Here is a 16,579-nt window from a genome sequence, read left to right on the forward strand (position 1 = left end):
TTTGGAAATAAAATTAATTTTCAATAATTTTATGTTGTGTTAAATTTTTAAATAAAGATGATTGAAATGAAATTTATTTGTTTTCATTGTTGATTTTAATAAAAATGATGATTTTTTATTAAGTTTTTGATTGAAATGTTGGGTTTTGATGAATTATTGGTGATGTTTTATTTGAATGTTGATCGTTTTGCTTGTTGATTGGTGGTAATTATTTAAATAATTGCAGCTTGATCTATTATTTTATTGGACGGTAGCATACAAATCTTTGCAATCGGCCGTTTTATTTGTCCGGATTTTGTTTTTACGGTGACAACGCGAACAAGTCCGTCCGACCCGCAATGTGTGCCTTCAATTCGCGCAAGATTCCAAAACGTTGATGGAAGACGCTCATCTTTGAGAAGAACCAAGTCTCCTATCTTTGGCATTTCTTTTACTTGAGTCCATTTTGGACGTTGTTGTAGCCTAGACAGGTACTCCGAGTTCCATTTTTGCCAGAATTCTTCAGTTATCTTTTGAATTCGTTTCCATCGGTCGAGATGTGTGACATCGTTTCTTATGTTCGCTTGTGGAATTGCGTGTAGCGATTCACCAACTAGGAAATGCGCAGGGGTGAACGCATTTAAATCGTCAAGGCTCTCAGAGAGCGGACATAAGGGTCTCGAATTCAGACACGCTTCTATTTGGGCTAGAAGCGTCGCGAGCTCCTCGAAAGTTAGCCGCTCAGTTCCGACAACGCGTTTTAGATGGTATTTGACCGATTTCACTCCAGCTTCCCATAAGCCACCGAAGTGAGGGGAAGCAGGAGGAATAAAATGCCAATTAGTACCATGATTTGCAATTGTTTCGGCGATTTGTTTCCAGTCATGTTTCGCTTCTTTAAGCATCTTGGCTAGTTCATTGTTTGCACCGACAAAATTTGTTCCGCAATCGCTGTAAATATGCGAGCAATTTCCTCTTCTGGCACTAAAACGCCGGAAAGCTGCCAAAGACGCTTGGGTGGTTAAATCTGACACCACTTCTAAATGAATGGCTTTGGTTGCCAAGCAAATAAAAATGGCGAAATATCCTTTCAGGATTTTTGCACCGCGAGCCTTCCAAGATTTTATTTCGATAGGCCCCGCGTAGTCGACACCAGTGTGGCTGAACGGTCGGGACATACGAACTCGGGCTGAAGGTAAATTTCCCATAAGTTGTTGCATTTCAGCTGCCTTTTGTCTATAACAAGAGATGCATCTATGCAGTTGATGTTTGACGCTTGGCCTTATCTGGCCAATCCAGTATTTTTGTCGAATGAAGCTAATCATTTGCTGCATACCGCCATGAAAAGTGTTTTTGTGAGCATCTCGAACCACCAACCTTGTTAAATGGTGGTTGTTTTGAAGAAGTATTGGATGCTGTGCATTGTAAAGTAGAAGAGAATTTTCTAATAGCCCTCCTACTCGAAGAATCCCGTCAACATCGATGAATGGATTCAAAGCACGTAAGTGTTTAGGGATTTGTTTTTGCTTGATTTGTTCGATTTCATTCTTAAACATTTCCTTTTGTGCCGCTTTGATAATTAGTAAATGAGCCAAATCTAATTCCCATGCTTGTAATGGGCCGGTGATAATGCCGTATAACTTTGGTCGACATTTCAGGACCAAACCACCAATTGTCCAACCCTTGAATTTCCGATGGAAATACACCTCTGGACACCACATAGGCTGGGTTATGATGCGTTGCAACATGTGCCCAGCAATCGATACCAGTAAGCCGTTGAATTTCCGATACACGGGTGGAAACGTAAGTGGTCGTATCCAGGCCAGAGCAATAGTGGAATCTGTCCACGCGTACATCTTTATATCGGGCATGCCCAAAACCTCCTTGGTGTACTGCAACAATTGTGCTACTAAAACTGCGCCACAAAGTTCAAGGCGAGGAAGAGTTATAGGTCGTTGGCTGGGTGCTACTTTTGTTTTTGCCAAAAGCAGATTGGTATGGATTTTACCTTCGCTATCCAGGACACGAACATAAACAGCTGCTCCGTACGCCTTCATCGACGCATCACAAAAGCCATGAAGCTCAATAGCTTTGTTTGTTGGACTCATGTGTATCCATCTTGGAATTCGTAGCTTTTCTATGAGAGGAAGTTCTCGTTGAAAAGCTTCCCACTCATTTTTCAATGTTGCTGGAACAGGTTCATCCCAGTCGCATCCAAGTTCCCAGAGCCTCTGCATCATAATTTTTCCGTGATAATGCATGGTGATATCCAGCCAAGTGGGTCGAATAACTTGGCGATGGTTGATAAAATCGATCGTTTGGTGGTGACTTCTGCTGAAGGTTGAAGATTCTGGTACGAAAAGCAATCGTCCTAGGCATCAAATGGTTCCCTTTGATGCCTAGGGTTTTCACGTGGTTGGACAAGTTAATGGGAAGCTCAAAATCTAGCTCTCAGTCATGAGCAGGAATGTCTTCGACGAGATCTCTCACATTGCTTTTCCATTTTCGCAAGTTGAACCCCGCTGTTGCCAAAAGTTGCCTTGCTTCATCGCGTTTTATCCGCGCCTCTTCAATAGAATCTGCACCACTAATCAGATCATCTACATACATGTCCTCTCGGACAACCTTCGCCCCCTCCGGGAAGTTGTGTTGCTCGTCATCAGCTACCTTCTTTAAAATCTTGATGGCAAGATATGGCGCGCTTGCGGTGCCAAAAGTGACGGTATTCATTTTAAATATTTTTAAAGGTGCTGTTTTTTGCTCTCTCCACATCACAAGCTGATAATATCGGTCTGGGAAACTAACCAAAATTTGCCGGTACATCTTCTCGATGTCAGCCGTAAAGGTGATTCGGTGAGTCCGCCATCTTAGAACGAGATCGATGATGCTCGTCTGCAATTTTGGACCCACAATAGACGGTCGTTGAGAGATTTCCCATCCGAAGCTCGTGAAGCTGCGTCAAACACTACCCTCAGCTTGGTTGTGGAGCTAGCATCCTTTAAAACTGCATGATGTGGAAGAAAATAGTGGTACGGTGTTGCTAAAACCGCATCGTTTTCTGCTATCTCTTCCATATGATTGAGGTCGACATATTCCTTCATGTATTTTGTGTAGTCGGCGGCAAGTTTCGGGTCTGCAGCAAGTTTCTTCTCCAGAGCCAAGAATCGCCGAAAAGCATTTTGTTGGCTAAAACCCATTACTGGATGACCTCCATCTTGGAAGGGCAATTCTACCTGGTAACGTCCATCTGGGAGACGTATGGTGTGTTCGGCAAAATGTTCTTCACAAGCAATATTGTCCAGGGTTTCATATGTTGGGAACGGCATTTCCTCCATTACAAAAAACCTCTCCACTTGCATGCATAGCTCGTGAGTTTGAACGAAGCTTCGAACTTGCGGTGGATTTTCCACTGGAACTTTCCCTAATACGACCCACTCGAAATGCGTATTTTGCGCTATGGGTCCGTTACCATCTAGAGGTCTTTGAAGTTCCGGAAGGAATATTTGGGCGCAAACATCGCTTCCTAAGAGTAAATCGATGGGAGCGGGCTCAAAGAAATAGGGATCGGCTAATGAGAGCTCCTTTAGGTGGTTCCATTTGCCGGGTATCACTCGTTGGGTCGGGAGATGGCCAGTCAGCGACTTGAAGATATACGCAATCTCGAATGTCGAATGGCGGGATGTAAGATGTAAATCGACGGAGAATTGCGTTTTGCCACTGCTGACCAACCCTAACCCAGACACCTCGACAAAGGTACGCCGCTTTTCCAGCTTCAGCAGTTGTGCAGCGGATTCCGTGATGAATGAAGTTTCTGAGCCGGTGTCAATCAGAGCACGTAAGAGGCGAGTTTTGCCGTCTGCATCTCGGGCCTTCACAACTGCTGTCGCCAGAAGCACATGGTGAGTTTGCACTTGACCATGCGACGTGTGGTAATTAAAAGTTTGTGTGGATGGTTGATCTACCGTTGGCTGGAACTCAGGTGAGTACGTGTTGACAGAAGCTTGGAATGTGTTGGAACCGGTAGTTCTTGGCTGAGAAGCTGTTCCAGCTGTCCCAGCTACTGTCGTAGCAGCTCCTGATGTGCCAGCTTTATTATGTTGTTTGTGATGGTGTTGTTGTCGTTGTGGTTGTTGTTGTTGCGTGTGTTGTTGTTGTTGCGTGTGTAGTTGTTGCGTGTGTTGTTGTTGTTGTAACTAGTTGTAATTCAGAAGTGAGTGGTGTCTTTGTTGGCAGAAATGACAGCAGCTGAAACTATAGCAGTCCTTGATCATATGTCCATATGAAAGGCAGTTTTCACAAACCTTTAGTCTATGAATGACATGTCTTCGTCCTGAGTAGTCCGTGTAAAGCAGGCATGTCAAACTTGCGGCCCGCGGGCCGCATGCGGCCCACAACGAATAACGTTGCGGCCCGGCCCTGTCCACATTTTTATTAATTTTGAGTTTTAGATTATAATTTAGATTTTATGTTCACAGCTTTTGACACACATGCACCTCCTTTTTTTCTAATCAGCAAATAAATATGGGACAAAACCAAACAAAATAGTAAATTTTATAAGATCTCGTGGCTTAAATCAGGGTAAGTTATGTGATTTCTTAAAGTGAACTAGGAAGCGAATATTCTGAGTTAACCTACAAACGATTTTGGGGCTTTGGAATATTTTTTTAGTTTTTAATGATAAAAGTCTTTACGCCAGCATGTCTTGCTATCTTAAATGGTTGCAGAGTTTATAATTCATGATACCTACCTAGATGTAGCAAAACATTTATTGAGTTAAACTCAAAACTGCGAACAAAATTCATAATAATAACAAATATGTGAACAAATGCAACATTAAAATGCAAATTTGCATTCAAATGCAACCTAGCTCTTTTGGAACATCAGAAGATAAACCAGGATTTGACGTAACAAAAATACTACGCCAAAAATCTAAACTATAAAATTGAATACGAAAAAGACTTGCAGAATATTTCTTGAAAGACAAGTTCTCTTAATTTTTTTCGATTTGTTCCATAAACATAGAATTATTGCCGAATTTGACTTCGAAATAAGTTCCAAATTCGTTGAAATGCCCGATTTTATAAGTATTTTTGTGCACTTGAAAACTGCCATATAAAATCGTTTGCAAATTTCGCAGTAGGTACCTTACCTGTCGATGCGAGCAGTTATTTCAGTTATTAAGAGGAATGAGTTACCTGTGTCCCCTAGAATCAAAAACAATCTATTCCACTTTTTGTGAAAAATGAGTTAGAAACGCAGTTTATCTCAATTTTTCAACCCCTTTCTTTGAGTGTGGTTGAGCACTTTCAAAGTCAACTTGTTCCAGATTAATACTTTATAGAAATATTACAGTTTGAATCAAAACGAATGTATTCCACATTCTTTGAGAATCAAAACAACACTATTCCCGATGTACAGCAAAATAATTCTTTTGCTACGTTTCAAAACAAAACTATTCCTATGCATGACTTTCAAAACACTTCTATTCCAAAATAAATTATTAAATATTTTCGGAACGCGTTGGGTGACAAAGGAAAGCACAGTCAGTTTAAATTCAAAAGTACATGTTCAATTCGATTCAGAAGTTGTTTTTTTAATAAAGCGGGACAGAGTGCTTAGGAACATTTTTTTTAAATAACTCAATAAAAGAAAAAGTGGAATAGATTGTTTTTGATTCTAGTAGTCCAAGAGCTAGTGGCACATTTGACTAAGGTAGCTCTTTTAAGGCTGAAAATTCGTACAGTGGTAGTTTTTAACATGCTTAGTAAGAAAATCTTGGTCTGGCAGGCCTCAGCGGTGCACATCATATATATATTTGACCTTGAAAGTTTAATTTTCAACCTTTTTTACCCAAAATTTGACTTTGAAATCGATTATTTCAAAAAGTATTGATTAAAATAACTTGATTTAAAAACTAATATAAAGTGTAATATTCTGCCTTTTGAAAAATGTATCACTCATAACTGTAGGTGTTGCCGTCGTTTTTAAATAATTTTTTTTTATTTTGAGTTACTTTTTTAGAAAATTGCCCCTCCCTCCTAAACGGGGGGAGATAGACCCCCCCTTCCCATAGTAAAAAATGCTTGTATTTAACTCCTCTGCAAGAATCAGTTACTAATTTTCTCCGCCTTAGAATACCATTTTTGGTTCAAATTTTTTTTTTTGTATTTTATATTTTTTGGGGAAATTGCGATAGCTAAGGCGGGGAAAATTAGTAACAGATTCTTGCAGAGGAGTTAAATACCTACAAGCATTTTTTACTATGGGAAAGGGGGGTCTATCTCCCCCCGTTTAGGAGGGAGGGGCAATTTTCTAAAAAAGTAACTCAAAATAAAAAAAAATTATTTAAAAACGACGGCTCCACCTACAGTTATGAGTGATACATTTTTCAAAAGGCAGAATATTACACTTTATATTAGTTTTTAAATCAAGTTATTTTAATCAATACTTTTTGAAATAATCGATTTCAAAGTCAAATTTTGGGCAAAAAAAGTTGAAAATTAAACTTTCAAGGTCAAATATATATATAATGTGGAGGTGCACCGCTGAGGCCTGCCAGACCAAGATTTTCTTACTAAGCATGCTGAAAACTACCACTGTAAGAATTTTCAGCCTTAAAAGAGCTACCTTAGTCAAATGTGCCACTAGCTCTCCTACTATAGGGGACACACCTATAAAATCCTGAATAACTAACTTTGGTCTGAGAAAAAAAAGGTAAATGAAAAAAAATTGGTTCCTCATTTTTGCTGTTTTTTTTTACAAAATTTTTTTACATATAAAAATTGTAGCTTAACATGCTCTGCGGCCCACACAAATTTTTATCTCGCTGTTTTGGCCCCTTGTAACCATTGAGTTTGACATGCCTGGTGTAAAGGAACTGCTGGCACCGCCACAACGAATGCTGACCCTGATTGCACAGTTTGCATACAAGACGTTCCGCAGGTGATGTCTTCGGTGCTAATTTGGATGACTGCTTGGCCGTTTGCTTGACATGAAAAGACTCGTCCTTGCTGCGACTCGTTCCGGATTCATGTTGGACCATGACCTCAAGTGTGCGGAATCTAATCTCCAAAAAGTCGGAAAATTCTTGAAATGTTGGTAGCTCTTTATTATTACCTAATTTTTCTTCCCACAGTTTTTGGGTAGAGCTTCGCAATTTTTGAAGAAGAAACAATATCAGCACGATGTCCCATGAAGACACTGGTACTTTCATGTTCTCAAGAGCAAGAACACACTCTCTGGTGGTATACAAAAAATCCCTAATATCCGAAGCAGTTTCCCGTGGCAAGGAAGGTTGACCAAAAAGGGCTTGCATCTGAATGTGCACCAGAATGCGTTTATGGTCATACCTCTCCTCCAGAAGCTTCCAAGCTTTATCATAGCTTGCAGCCTCCACCGACAGATTTTGCAAAAAACGATGAGCATCTCCAACCAAGCAAGATTGCAAAAAATGTAACTTATCGGTATCATCAATAGTAGTGTTATTGTGCACAAGGGACTGAAACCTATCGTGAAAATCCCGCCAAGCCACATATGACCCATCAAATTTCGGCAAATCTATTCTGGGCAATCGAATCGCTGAATGTGATGATGAAGCCGCTGAAAAGTTTGTCGGAGTCATCGTTTTTGTCTCATTTAAAGCTACCGACTTCGCCCTTTCCACTGCCTCAACCAACTCTGCTTCATATTCTAAATAGATTTCATAGATTTGGTCGTACACCACTAGCAAATCTTCTTTTTTCAAACTTTCCTCCAACTTGCCCCCACCGATTATTGCCTCGTGGTAGACTTTGGACGTAGCCATATCAGCCTCAAGCTTAGCAAGACGAACCGAGGAGTATGCTGCAGTTTTGCGCTCTTTAGGGGCTTTTTTGAAATTCACAAGATCCTTACTTATCTTGGTGAGAATTCCTTTCTGTAACTCGCCATATTTATACCCACTTGCTTCAGTCATAATAATTTATATTTTTATTTCAGAAACAATAAAAACGATGAAAAGACAAGTTTACAACACGTACAACGACTTACTGCCTGTCTGCTGCTGCTACTGCTTGGCTGTTGCTACTGCTGCTTGCCTGCTGCTACTACTGCCTGCTGCTGCTGCTACTAGGGCTCCGCTGACTTTTGTAGTAGAACCGACGAGGTATTCACGAAATTTAATAAAAAATCGCGTTTATTTAATTTTTATTAAGATTTCAATTATAATTTATTAAAATGTTTGAAATAATGATTGTAAAGCACTACCGACAGGGTCTTTAAAAAATGTTTTTTTTTTTTACAACACACTGCACACGTAAAATTGTTTATTTAAAATGTTAATTTAAAATATTTAATTGTTTTTAGTTCAATTAAAGGCTCGAATGACCAATGTTTTAATCACTTTATAGATTTTATTAAAAATTCTGTATAAAAAAGGATTAGTTGAAAATACTTGAAAATAAAAAATGCAACCACTTTGTTTGTATGAAGAAATAATTATATTTTATTTTAGTGATAAGACCTATCGTATACTCGCTTCGTACAATCGCTGCATCAATTTTATTATCTTTTTAATAATAGCTCAATTGTGGAATGTATTTTAATGGCATTGCCCATTGTATAATTTTAGTACTATTTTTAATACTTAATACTTTTGTACTTTCGTACAGATTCATAGATTCATATTCTTAAAAAAAAAATTTTAAACAAAGTCCAAAAAATTAAGACCCCTTATTACGCTATTTCAAGGATTTTTTTTTAAATTAGCACAATTTTGAGATCGCCGGTGCTTAAGGCACGGAGGCTTGTTGGGGAGGCTTGGTGGCTTCAGTGTCACCTTGGGCATTGCGCTTTGCACCATTTGGGCGAAAGAGATGCTTGGGTTGACAATCGGAGCACGCCTTTCTGGACGTTTTTCAACGAAAGGCTGATTCGCCGTTTTCTGTTGCTTCATTTGCTGAAACCTCGGACAGCCCTGATAATTAGTAGGGTGCCCGACGCTTCCGCAGACTGCGCATTTTAGCTGGGCCTTATCTTCGACCCGTTCCTCTCCGAGTTTACACTCCCCCTTATTGTGATTCTCTCCACACTTGACACAGCGCGACTTCATTTCGCAGTTGGCTGCGGCATGACCGAACCTTTGGCAGCGCACGCAGTGAAGCATGTCACCGCTCCGTTTTAATTTATCCCAAGTGACAACCTGCTAGTTGAGGACTGTGATACTCCTCAAACTATCCAGTTTGCTGTTGAGTGTGAGCTGAACTAAAAATATAGGCAGCTTGCTTTTCTCCCGCCTGGACAAAGCCGTTTGGAATGGCTTGTAGCTGATGATCTCGAGATTTTTTTTTTTTTTTATATCATTTATTTGGCAATATTTGCCATTTAAAAAATTAATTACAAAAATTTAGCATTCTATAAATTAAATAAAACTATTTTTTACATAATCTATTAAAAGATTTTTATATTTTGTTAAATTCTGTTCCATTTTTAATACATTTGGTAAATTATTATAGATACTTAATCCTCTATGTAGAACCATATTTTTTGTTTTTGAGTTCCTGAACATTGGTAATCTAAAATTATTAGCATTGCGTAACGCGAAAGGTTGTATATCACTTACAAAGGTTATGTATTCATTTAAATAGTTTGGTAATATGTTAAATTTGATTTTAAATACAAACACAATGGCATTATACATTATTCTTTGGTTCACACTCATTCAAGATTTTATCAACATTTCTCTTATTGGAGTAAATCCATTACATAGTAAAACAATTCTCATGCCTCTATTTTGAAGTTTTTGTAACCTATTTATCATGAGATTATTACACATAAACAAAATACTAGAACAGTATTCAAAATGAGGTTTTATCATTGTATTATATACTTTAATTGATGTATTTTTTGACATTTTTTTTCTAATTCTACTAAAAAAGAAAAGTTTTTTAGATATTTTTCTACATAGATAATCAACATGCGCATTAAGATTTAATTTATCGTCAATAATTACACCTAAGTATTTTATTTAACTTATTATCTCAATATTTTGACTGTTTATGGTTATATCAGATGTTCTATTTGTATTACAGTTTAATATCATAGCTTTAGTTTTGTTTATGTTCAATTGGTTGCTATCAAACCATTTTTGTAAATTTTGCAAATCGGCATTAATTTTATCAATACATTCATCAACATTACTACCAGATACATACAATAACGCATCATCAGCAAACAGTACAATTTTTGAAAACCGGATAGCATTCTCCATATCGTTGATATACACCAAAAACAGCAAAACACCAAGCAAAGATCCTTGAGGTACACCATGCATTACAGGAATAGGGTTTGAGATATCATTGTTCATTTTTGTTTTTTGGGTTCTATTACTGAGATATGATTTAAACAATTGAGATTCTGTGTTTCTGACACCATACATTTTTAGTTTTTCAATTAATACACTGTGCAAGTCGAAATTTTTGACAGGCGCGCGAATAACTGTTTCGCCCTATTTCGGACCCGAGAAATCCATTGGCATCATTAGTTTTTCGATTTATCGGTACGACTTCGAACAAAATTTTTTTTGAAAGTTTTTTCAATTATATTGAGAATTTTCCACTGTTTTTAGTGATTTTTCAATCAAACAGTGTTTATATTGCTAATAATTCTGCTCAAACGTTATTTGCTACCAGTAGAAAGACATTGTAAACAATTTTGAACAATTTATTTGAAAGTTGTGATTTTTTTTGAAATTTTTTTTTTTAAATCGAAATTTTTACATTGTTTATCGTTTTTTCTCTGTTGTTGTTCTCTTTTGCACAAATACATTGCATGTTTTCAATAAAAAATTAATTTAACTGTTAATTTAGTGTTGGTTAAACTTCGACATACTATCGATAGCATCGATAACAAAAAAATATCGAGTATATCGATACTTCACAAAACTATCGATAGTTTCAATACTTCCAAATTATTTTATCACAAGGCTTCCGATATTATCGATAGTTTTTTCTTAAAACTATCGATACAATCGACAATGGAAACTATCGATATCTACCAAACACTATGTTAATTCGTTGTTTACATCCAATATCAAACGAAAACTTAACTTGTAGTTCAAATTGTGTTTAATTAATTTCAAAGCTTTCGATAGTATCGGTAGCCTTGTGGTTAAATAATTTGGAAGTATTGAAACTATCGATAGTTTTGTGAAGTATCGATATTTTTTTTGTTATCGATAGTATGTCAAAGTTTAACCAACACTAAATCAACAGTTAAATTAATTTTTAATGGAAAACATGCAATGTATTTGTGCAAAAGAGAACAACAACAGCGAAAAAAACGATAAACAATGTAAAAATTTCGATTTTTTTTTAATTTTTTCAAAAAAAATCACTAAACTTTTAAATAAATTGTTCAAAATTGTTTACAATGTCTTTTTACTGGTAGCAAATAACGTTTGAGCAGAAGTATTAGCAATATAAACACTGTTTGATTGAAAAATCACTAAAAACAGTGGAAAATTCTCAAAATAATTGAAAAAAACTTTCAAAAAAAGTTTTGTTCGAAGTCGTACCGATAAATCGAAAAACTAATGATGCCAATGGATTTCTCGGGTCTGAAATAGGGCGAAACAGTTAATCGCGCACCTGTCTCAAAAATTTTTTTCAAAAAACTTGCACAGTGATATTAGTCTATCCACAGTTTCAAAAGCTCGCTTTAAGTCTAGAAACACTGCCACTACCACTTTCTTATCATGGATATCAATTTTCCATTTGGTGATTACTAGATTTAGAAGGGATTCACAGTTATGATTTTTTCTAAAGCCAGATTGATAACACGATATTAGATTAAAAGATTCTAAATAATTCTGTAGTTGGTTATACACAATCTTTTCAAGAATTTTACTTTCGAGGTTCATCATATTAACCGGTCTAAAATCTTCCACTTTGTTCGAGTTTTTTATTTTTGGAATAGGAACAACAAGGGACTCCTTACAGCAATTTGGGAACGCACCACTAACCAAAGATAAATTAACAATTTTCAGTAACATATCACCACATATATTAAAGCCATCCAAGTACATTTTAACATTAACTCCGTTTGTATCTTTTTTATTGTTCATTGATTTTAAAACTGATTGTAGGTCATTCATATTAATTTCCTTGAATTTAAAATCCAGGTAATAATAGTCAAATTAATATAAGCACTCTTTGGAATATTACTTCTTATTTCATCAATGCTATGAACGAAAAATGAGTTTAAAACATTCGACATTTCAGGACCATTGTTGTAACGTTTACCATTGTATATCACTTCATTTATATTTTTTTTACTTTCTTTTAATACAAGGAGTTTTAAAGTTCTCCACATAGTTTTGTGATCACTACAAATTTCTATTTTTCTACTAATGTAGTCGTTTTTTGCACTTTCAAGTGAGTTTTTGAATTTATTTCTAGAAATTTTATAGGTAGTACTTCCAGTCAACCACAAGACAAGAACCTTTAGCTTTTTCGTACTTAGATACTTTTTCGTTTTTAAGCATTCTTTAATTTTCGTTAAACCATGGGTTATAGTTATTATTAATGTTTTTATATGTTATAAAACTATTTATTGTCTGTAGCATATTATTCGAAAACTTTTTTGCTAACGTGTCAACAGGTATATTGTTATCAGGTACAGAAAAATCACAGATTCGCAGCTTAGAGACAAAACTTTCAGGACTATATTTAAAAACACGTATATTTTTGTCTCTTAGCTTATTATTATATAATGCCTTAATACTAATTATCACAGATTCATGATCACTAATTTTTAATTTACTATCAGACTTTGCTTCAACTCTCTCCGGATTATTTGTCATGACGTAGTCAATTAAACTTCTAGTATTTTTGGTTATACGCGTAGGTTCTTTGACTATTTGGGTATAGGAGTTATCACTTAATATTGCACTTATTTGTTTTTTCAAGGAACTATCTTTTAATAAATTTATATTTATATCACCCATTAATATCACAGTTCTAAAATCACAGTTTATTATGTTTAACCAATTTGGAAATCGATCGAAAAATATCGTTGCTGAGTAGCTGGGTGATCTGAAAATCCTTCCAAGTATATATGTAAGGTTATATTTTTTTACTTTCACTAATAAAAACCAAATCTTTTTTTCAAACGCAATATTATTTAAAATTGCCAACCTTCTTTTATATAAAAAACCACTCCACCCGTATGTGCAGATATAGAATCGCATCTTATTGTTTGGAAGTCTTTTAAGTCGATTTCAACATCTTAAACCAAATCTGTAGTCAAGTCATCAAATCTGAAGTCAAATTTATTATTATTGTAAACTAACGATTCGAGCTCACTAAAATTATTTAATAGACCTTCAATGTTTAGACTAAGGCACTTAATTTCAGATAATTGCTAATAGTTTATTTTACTGCGTTCATTGAGCAGTTGCCTTCTGAAGATTGGACACTCCAAGCTACGAACATTATGTTTAATATCCATATCTGGAAGATTAGCTTTATTACTAAGTCTTTTACAATTAACACATTGAACTTCATTTTTACAGTCTTTAATTTCATGATCATTTTCACCACATTTTAAACAAATTTTTTCACTCGTACAGTCAACATGCTTATGGTTATAACCCAGACATTTGAAGCATCTACGGATTCCAACTTTTTCATAAACAACACATTTATCATATTTGATATAAATTTTTTTAGTTCCATAATCTCATGAAATGCTTTAGTATCAACTTCTAAAATAGCATTATAAAAAATATTGTTTTTAAAAGACTTATAAACTTTGACGCACTTTAAAGTGTTAAAAACAATATTGTTTTGATTTTTTATTGCTTCCTCTATAACATCGCTGCTTAAAGATTCACACATACCACTTACTAGAATTGAGGGATTTTTCATAATAGGCATATGAACTTTATACTTATCACTCATTTTGTTCTTAATTTCATCACCAATTTTTTTTACAGCCTCCTCACTGTCACAACATATAGCGATCGAACCATTTTTCCTCTCAAACATGTTATTTACTTTGATAGAAAGGGCCGATGGGTCTATCTTCTCTTTAATTTCAGATTTAGTGACGTCATAGTGCTGATTTTCTTTAGGTTTCACTAATACAGGGGCAATCTCAATAGGCTTTTTTAATAATTCAGCATATGACGGTTTAGCTTTTTCTTTCACTCTAACTTCAGACTCTTTATTATTATTGCGGGATTTTACCACTTTACTCTTTAGCTCATCAAATTTATTTATTAAACACTCTCTAACATTTTCTTTGATACTTTTTAGTTGATCATCTTTCTCGTTTTTGCTTTCGGTAGATTTAAGCATTAGGTTATTATTTAACTCTTTTACTGTTGCAGATATTGTTTGCTCTTCTGCTTTTTCCTTTTCACTCTTATTCTTCAAATCAGTACGAAATGCACTAGCCATATCTTTCATTTGTGTTGATAGACTCTTCACACCTTCATTTAAAACTTCTACAATCTTATCACTTTTGACTTCTGTAAATCCAATAAATTTTCATATTGATTGAGAATATTTTTTGGATAAACCAAGCAATCATTACACAAGTAAACAAGATTTTTATTTCCTTTTAGTAGTTTAAAGTCATACTCAGACAATTTGCCTTTGCAACACAACCGATGGAAAACTTTATTGCAGAAACCGCTACAAGAAATTATATTCACACCACTGCGACTAAATCTTGCTTCGCATTTTCCACAAGATTCATCCATCGTATTGAATGTTTATTACGAAAACCAGATTCGCGATAGTTTTTTCGATGTTAGAACTTTTTGTGGTATTTTATTACCAACAAAATCAATCAAAAAAATAGAATTATTTCTTAAGCACTTGATTAACACGTCTAATTCGATCGAACTCTTCTCTCTCTCTATCACCACTCGCTTTGCGGCAGAGCTCATCATAGAGCGCCTGGGGTTCCGTGCCCGTGGAATCTATGCCCATTAGAATGACCGTTTGGATTTTCTCCAACTTAGGGGTAAATCTGAAGCACTCAGTGGTGGCCCTTTAGAAGGACCGTTTGGATTTTCTCCAACTTAGGGGTAAATCTGAAGCACTCAGTCGTGGCTTCTTTGAGTAAATATCTAATTTTTATATGATCTTCGACTGTATTGCAGTGGATAGCATGTCTACTATTACTTAAACGTTTAATAAAAAAGTTTTCGTCTATGGCCGACTTACATAGCTTTATAGTTCCATCCTGAACACATTAATTGGTAACCCATTTTCCCTTTTTTTGCTTTGGCTATCTGTGGCTGCTGCTGGTGTCCTTTTCTTCGCTGCTGCTTCTGGGTCTGCTGCTGCTGAGTCCGCACCTGCTGCTTGCTTCCACTAGGCTTGTCTGCCACAGCTGCTTGTTGTTTTTTCTGTGTGTTTTGCTGTTTTGGTTGTTGTTGCTGCTGTGGCTGTTCTTGTTGCTGCACTGGCACTTGTGCTGGCAGCTGTTGTTGTTTTTGTGCAACTTGTGCAGGCAAATTGTTGTTGCCGCTGTTGTTGTTGTCGCTGGGGTTGAGGGAGTTCTTCTTGCTGCAGTCGAAGCTGCTCTTGCTGTTGTTTTTGTTCGGCTGCTTTAGCGGCTTCTTTGTCGATGAGCTTTTATTTGTCTTTGGCTCTGTGCGCTTGTTTTTCTTTCAACAGCTGAATAAGGGGCGCAATTTCTTGTTTGAGGGCCTCCATTTTCCTCTCAAACTGGCTGAATTTTATTTGGAGGGTTTGCTCCTCCTCATCGTCTTCGTCTGATGACGTCTCTGATGATGTCAGACCAGGGAGATTGTTGCCCTTCTCCCCCTCGGATGTGTTATTTAACTCATCATCTTCTTGATGCGGCTTCATCTGTTGATGAATTTTAGCTGCCGCTTGAACTTTCGCTGTACGCGCCGTTTTCTCCTCTTCAGCTGGCAGCTCAGCTGAAGGGTTTTCGGAACGACGCTTCGGCAGGTTATTTAGGTTCGCAATGATGCGTCTCCTCTTGTGCCCCATATCGGCTGTTGTTGCCGTTGGCCAACTTGCCGTTCGCTTGATTGCCGTTGATTGCTTTTTTTCTGCTGTAGCTGGGGCACCTTTGTCCCCGCTATATCACCCGATTGCATTAGCTTTAACTCAAGCGAATGATATTTGCACTTTATTTGTTTAAAAAAAAAACTCCAAATAAACTTGGACCCAGCTGGGAATCGAACGCCGTTAATTCAGCTCTCCGGTCCAACGTCACTACCACTGAGCTATTGACGACTTGAGAGCCTAACTGGCTAACTAAGTACTTGTTAAATCCGATACCGATTTAAAATTTACTATGAAAGTCGAATACGTCTACACTCTTTCACAGTACACTATCGACTGGGTCCGACGCCACTTCCTTTAAGCCATCGCTGATTTGATAGCTTTACTGGCTAACTTGCTTCTAGTTTACTTTACACTTGCCGAAATCGAATTATAAACACTGTGAAAGCCGATTTGCGCGTGCACTCTGTTCCACAGTACAAGTCGAATAAGTCAAGCACTACATCCACTGCACCAATGCAAAAAACCATTGCACCATTGCAATAAAGTGTCTATAAAAATATCATGGTTGG

General features: G+C 36.5%; 3 protein-coding genes across 3 annotated transcripts; all 3 read right to left on the bottom strand.

Moving 5' to 3' along the window:
- Nucleotides 1-212: 212 nt before the first annotated feature.
- LOC129921511 (uncharacterized) lies at nucleotides 213-2,240 on the bottom strand. The gene has a single exon (XM_056003374.1). The coding sequence runs from the start codon at nucleotides 2,238-2,240 to the stop codon at nucleotides 213-215; it is 2,028 nt and encodes a 675-aa protein (XP_055859349.1).
- Nucleotides 2,241-2,846: 606 nt separating this feature from the next.
- On the bottom strand, nucleotides 2,847-7,933 carry LOC129921519 (uncharacterized). Its single transcript, XM_056003384.1, has 2 exons — nucleotides 6,908-7,933; nucleotides 2,847-4,172 (listed from the first exon to the last, which is right to left on the bottom strand). Exons 1-2 carry the CDS (start codon nucleotides 7,931-7,933, stop codon nucleotides 2,847-2,849), a joined length of 2,352 nt encoding a protein of 783 aa, XP_055859359.1.
- A 5,444-nt stretch (nucleotides 7,934-13,377) lies between these two features.
- On the bottom strand, nucleotides 13,378-15,989 carry LOC129921528 (regulator of nonsense transcripts 1-like). The gene is made up of 4 exons (XM_056003395.1): nucleotides 15,700-15,989; nucleotides 15,232-15,602; nucleotides 13,856-14,488; nucleotides 13,378-13,637 (listed from the first exon to the last, which is right to left on the bottom strand). The coding sequence occupies exons 1-4, from the start codon at nucleotides 15,987-15,989 to the stop codon at nucleotides 13,378-13,380; spliced, it is 1,554 nt and encodes a 517-aa protein (XP_055859370.1).
- Between the last annotated feature and the right edge of the window lie 590 nt (nucleotides 15,990-16,579).

This window comes from Episyrphus balteatus, chromosome 1 (assembly GCF_945859705.1).
Source record: "Episyrphus balteatus chromosome 1, idEpiBalt1.1, whole genome shotgun sequence".
NCBI classification, from domain to species: domain Eukaryota; kingdom Metazoa; phylum Arthropoda; class Insecta; order Diptera; family Syrphidae; genus Episyrphus; species Episyrphus balteatus.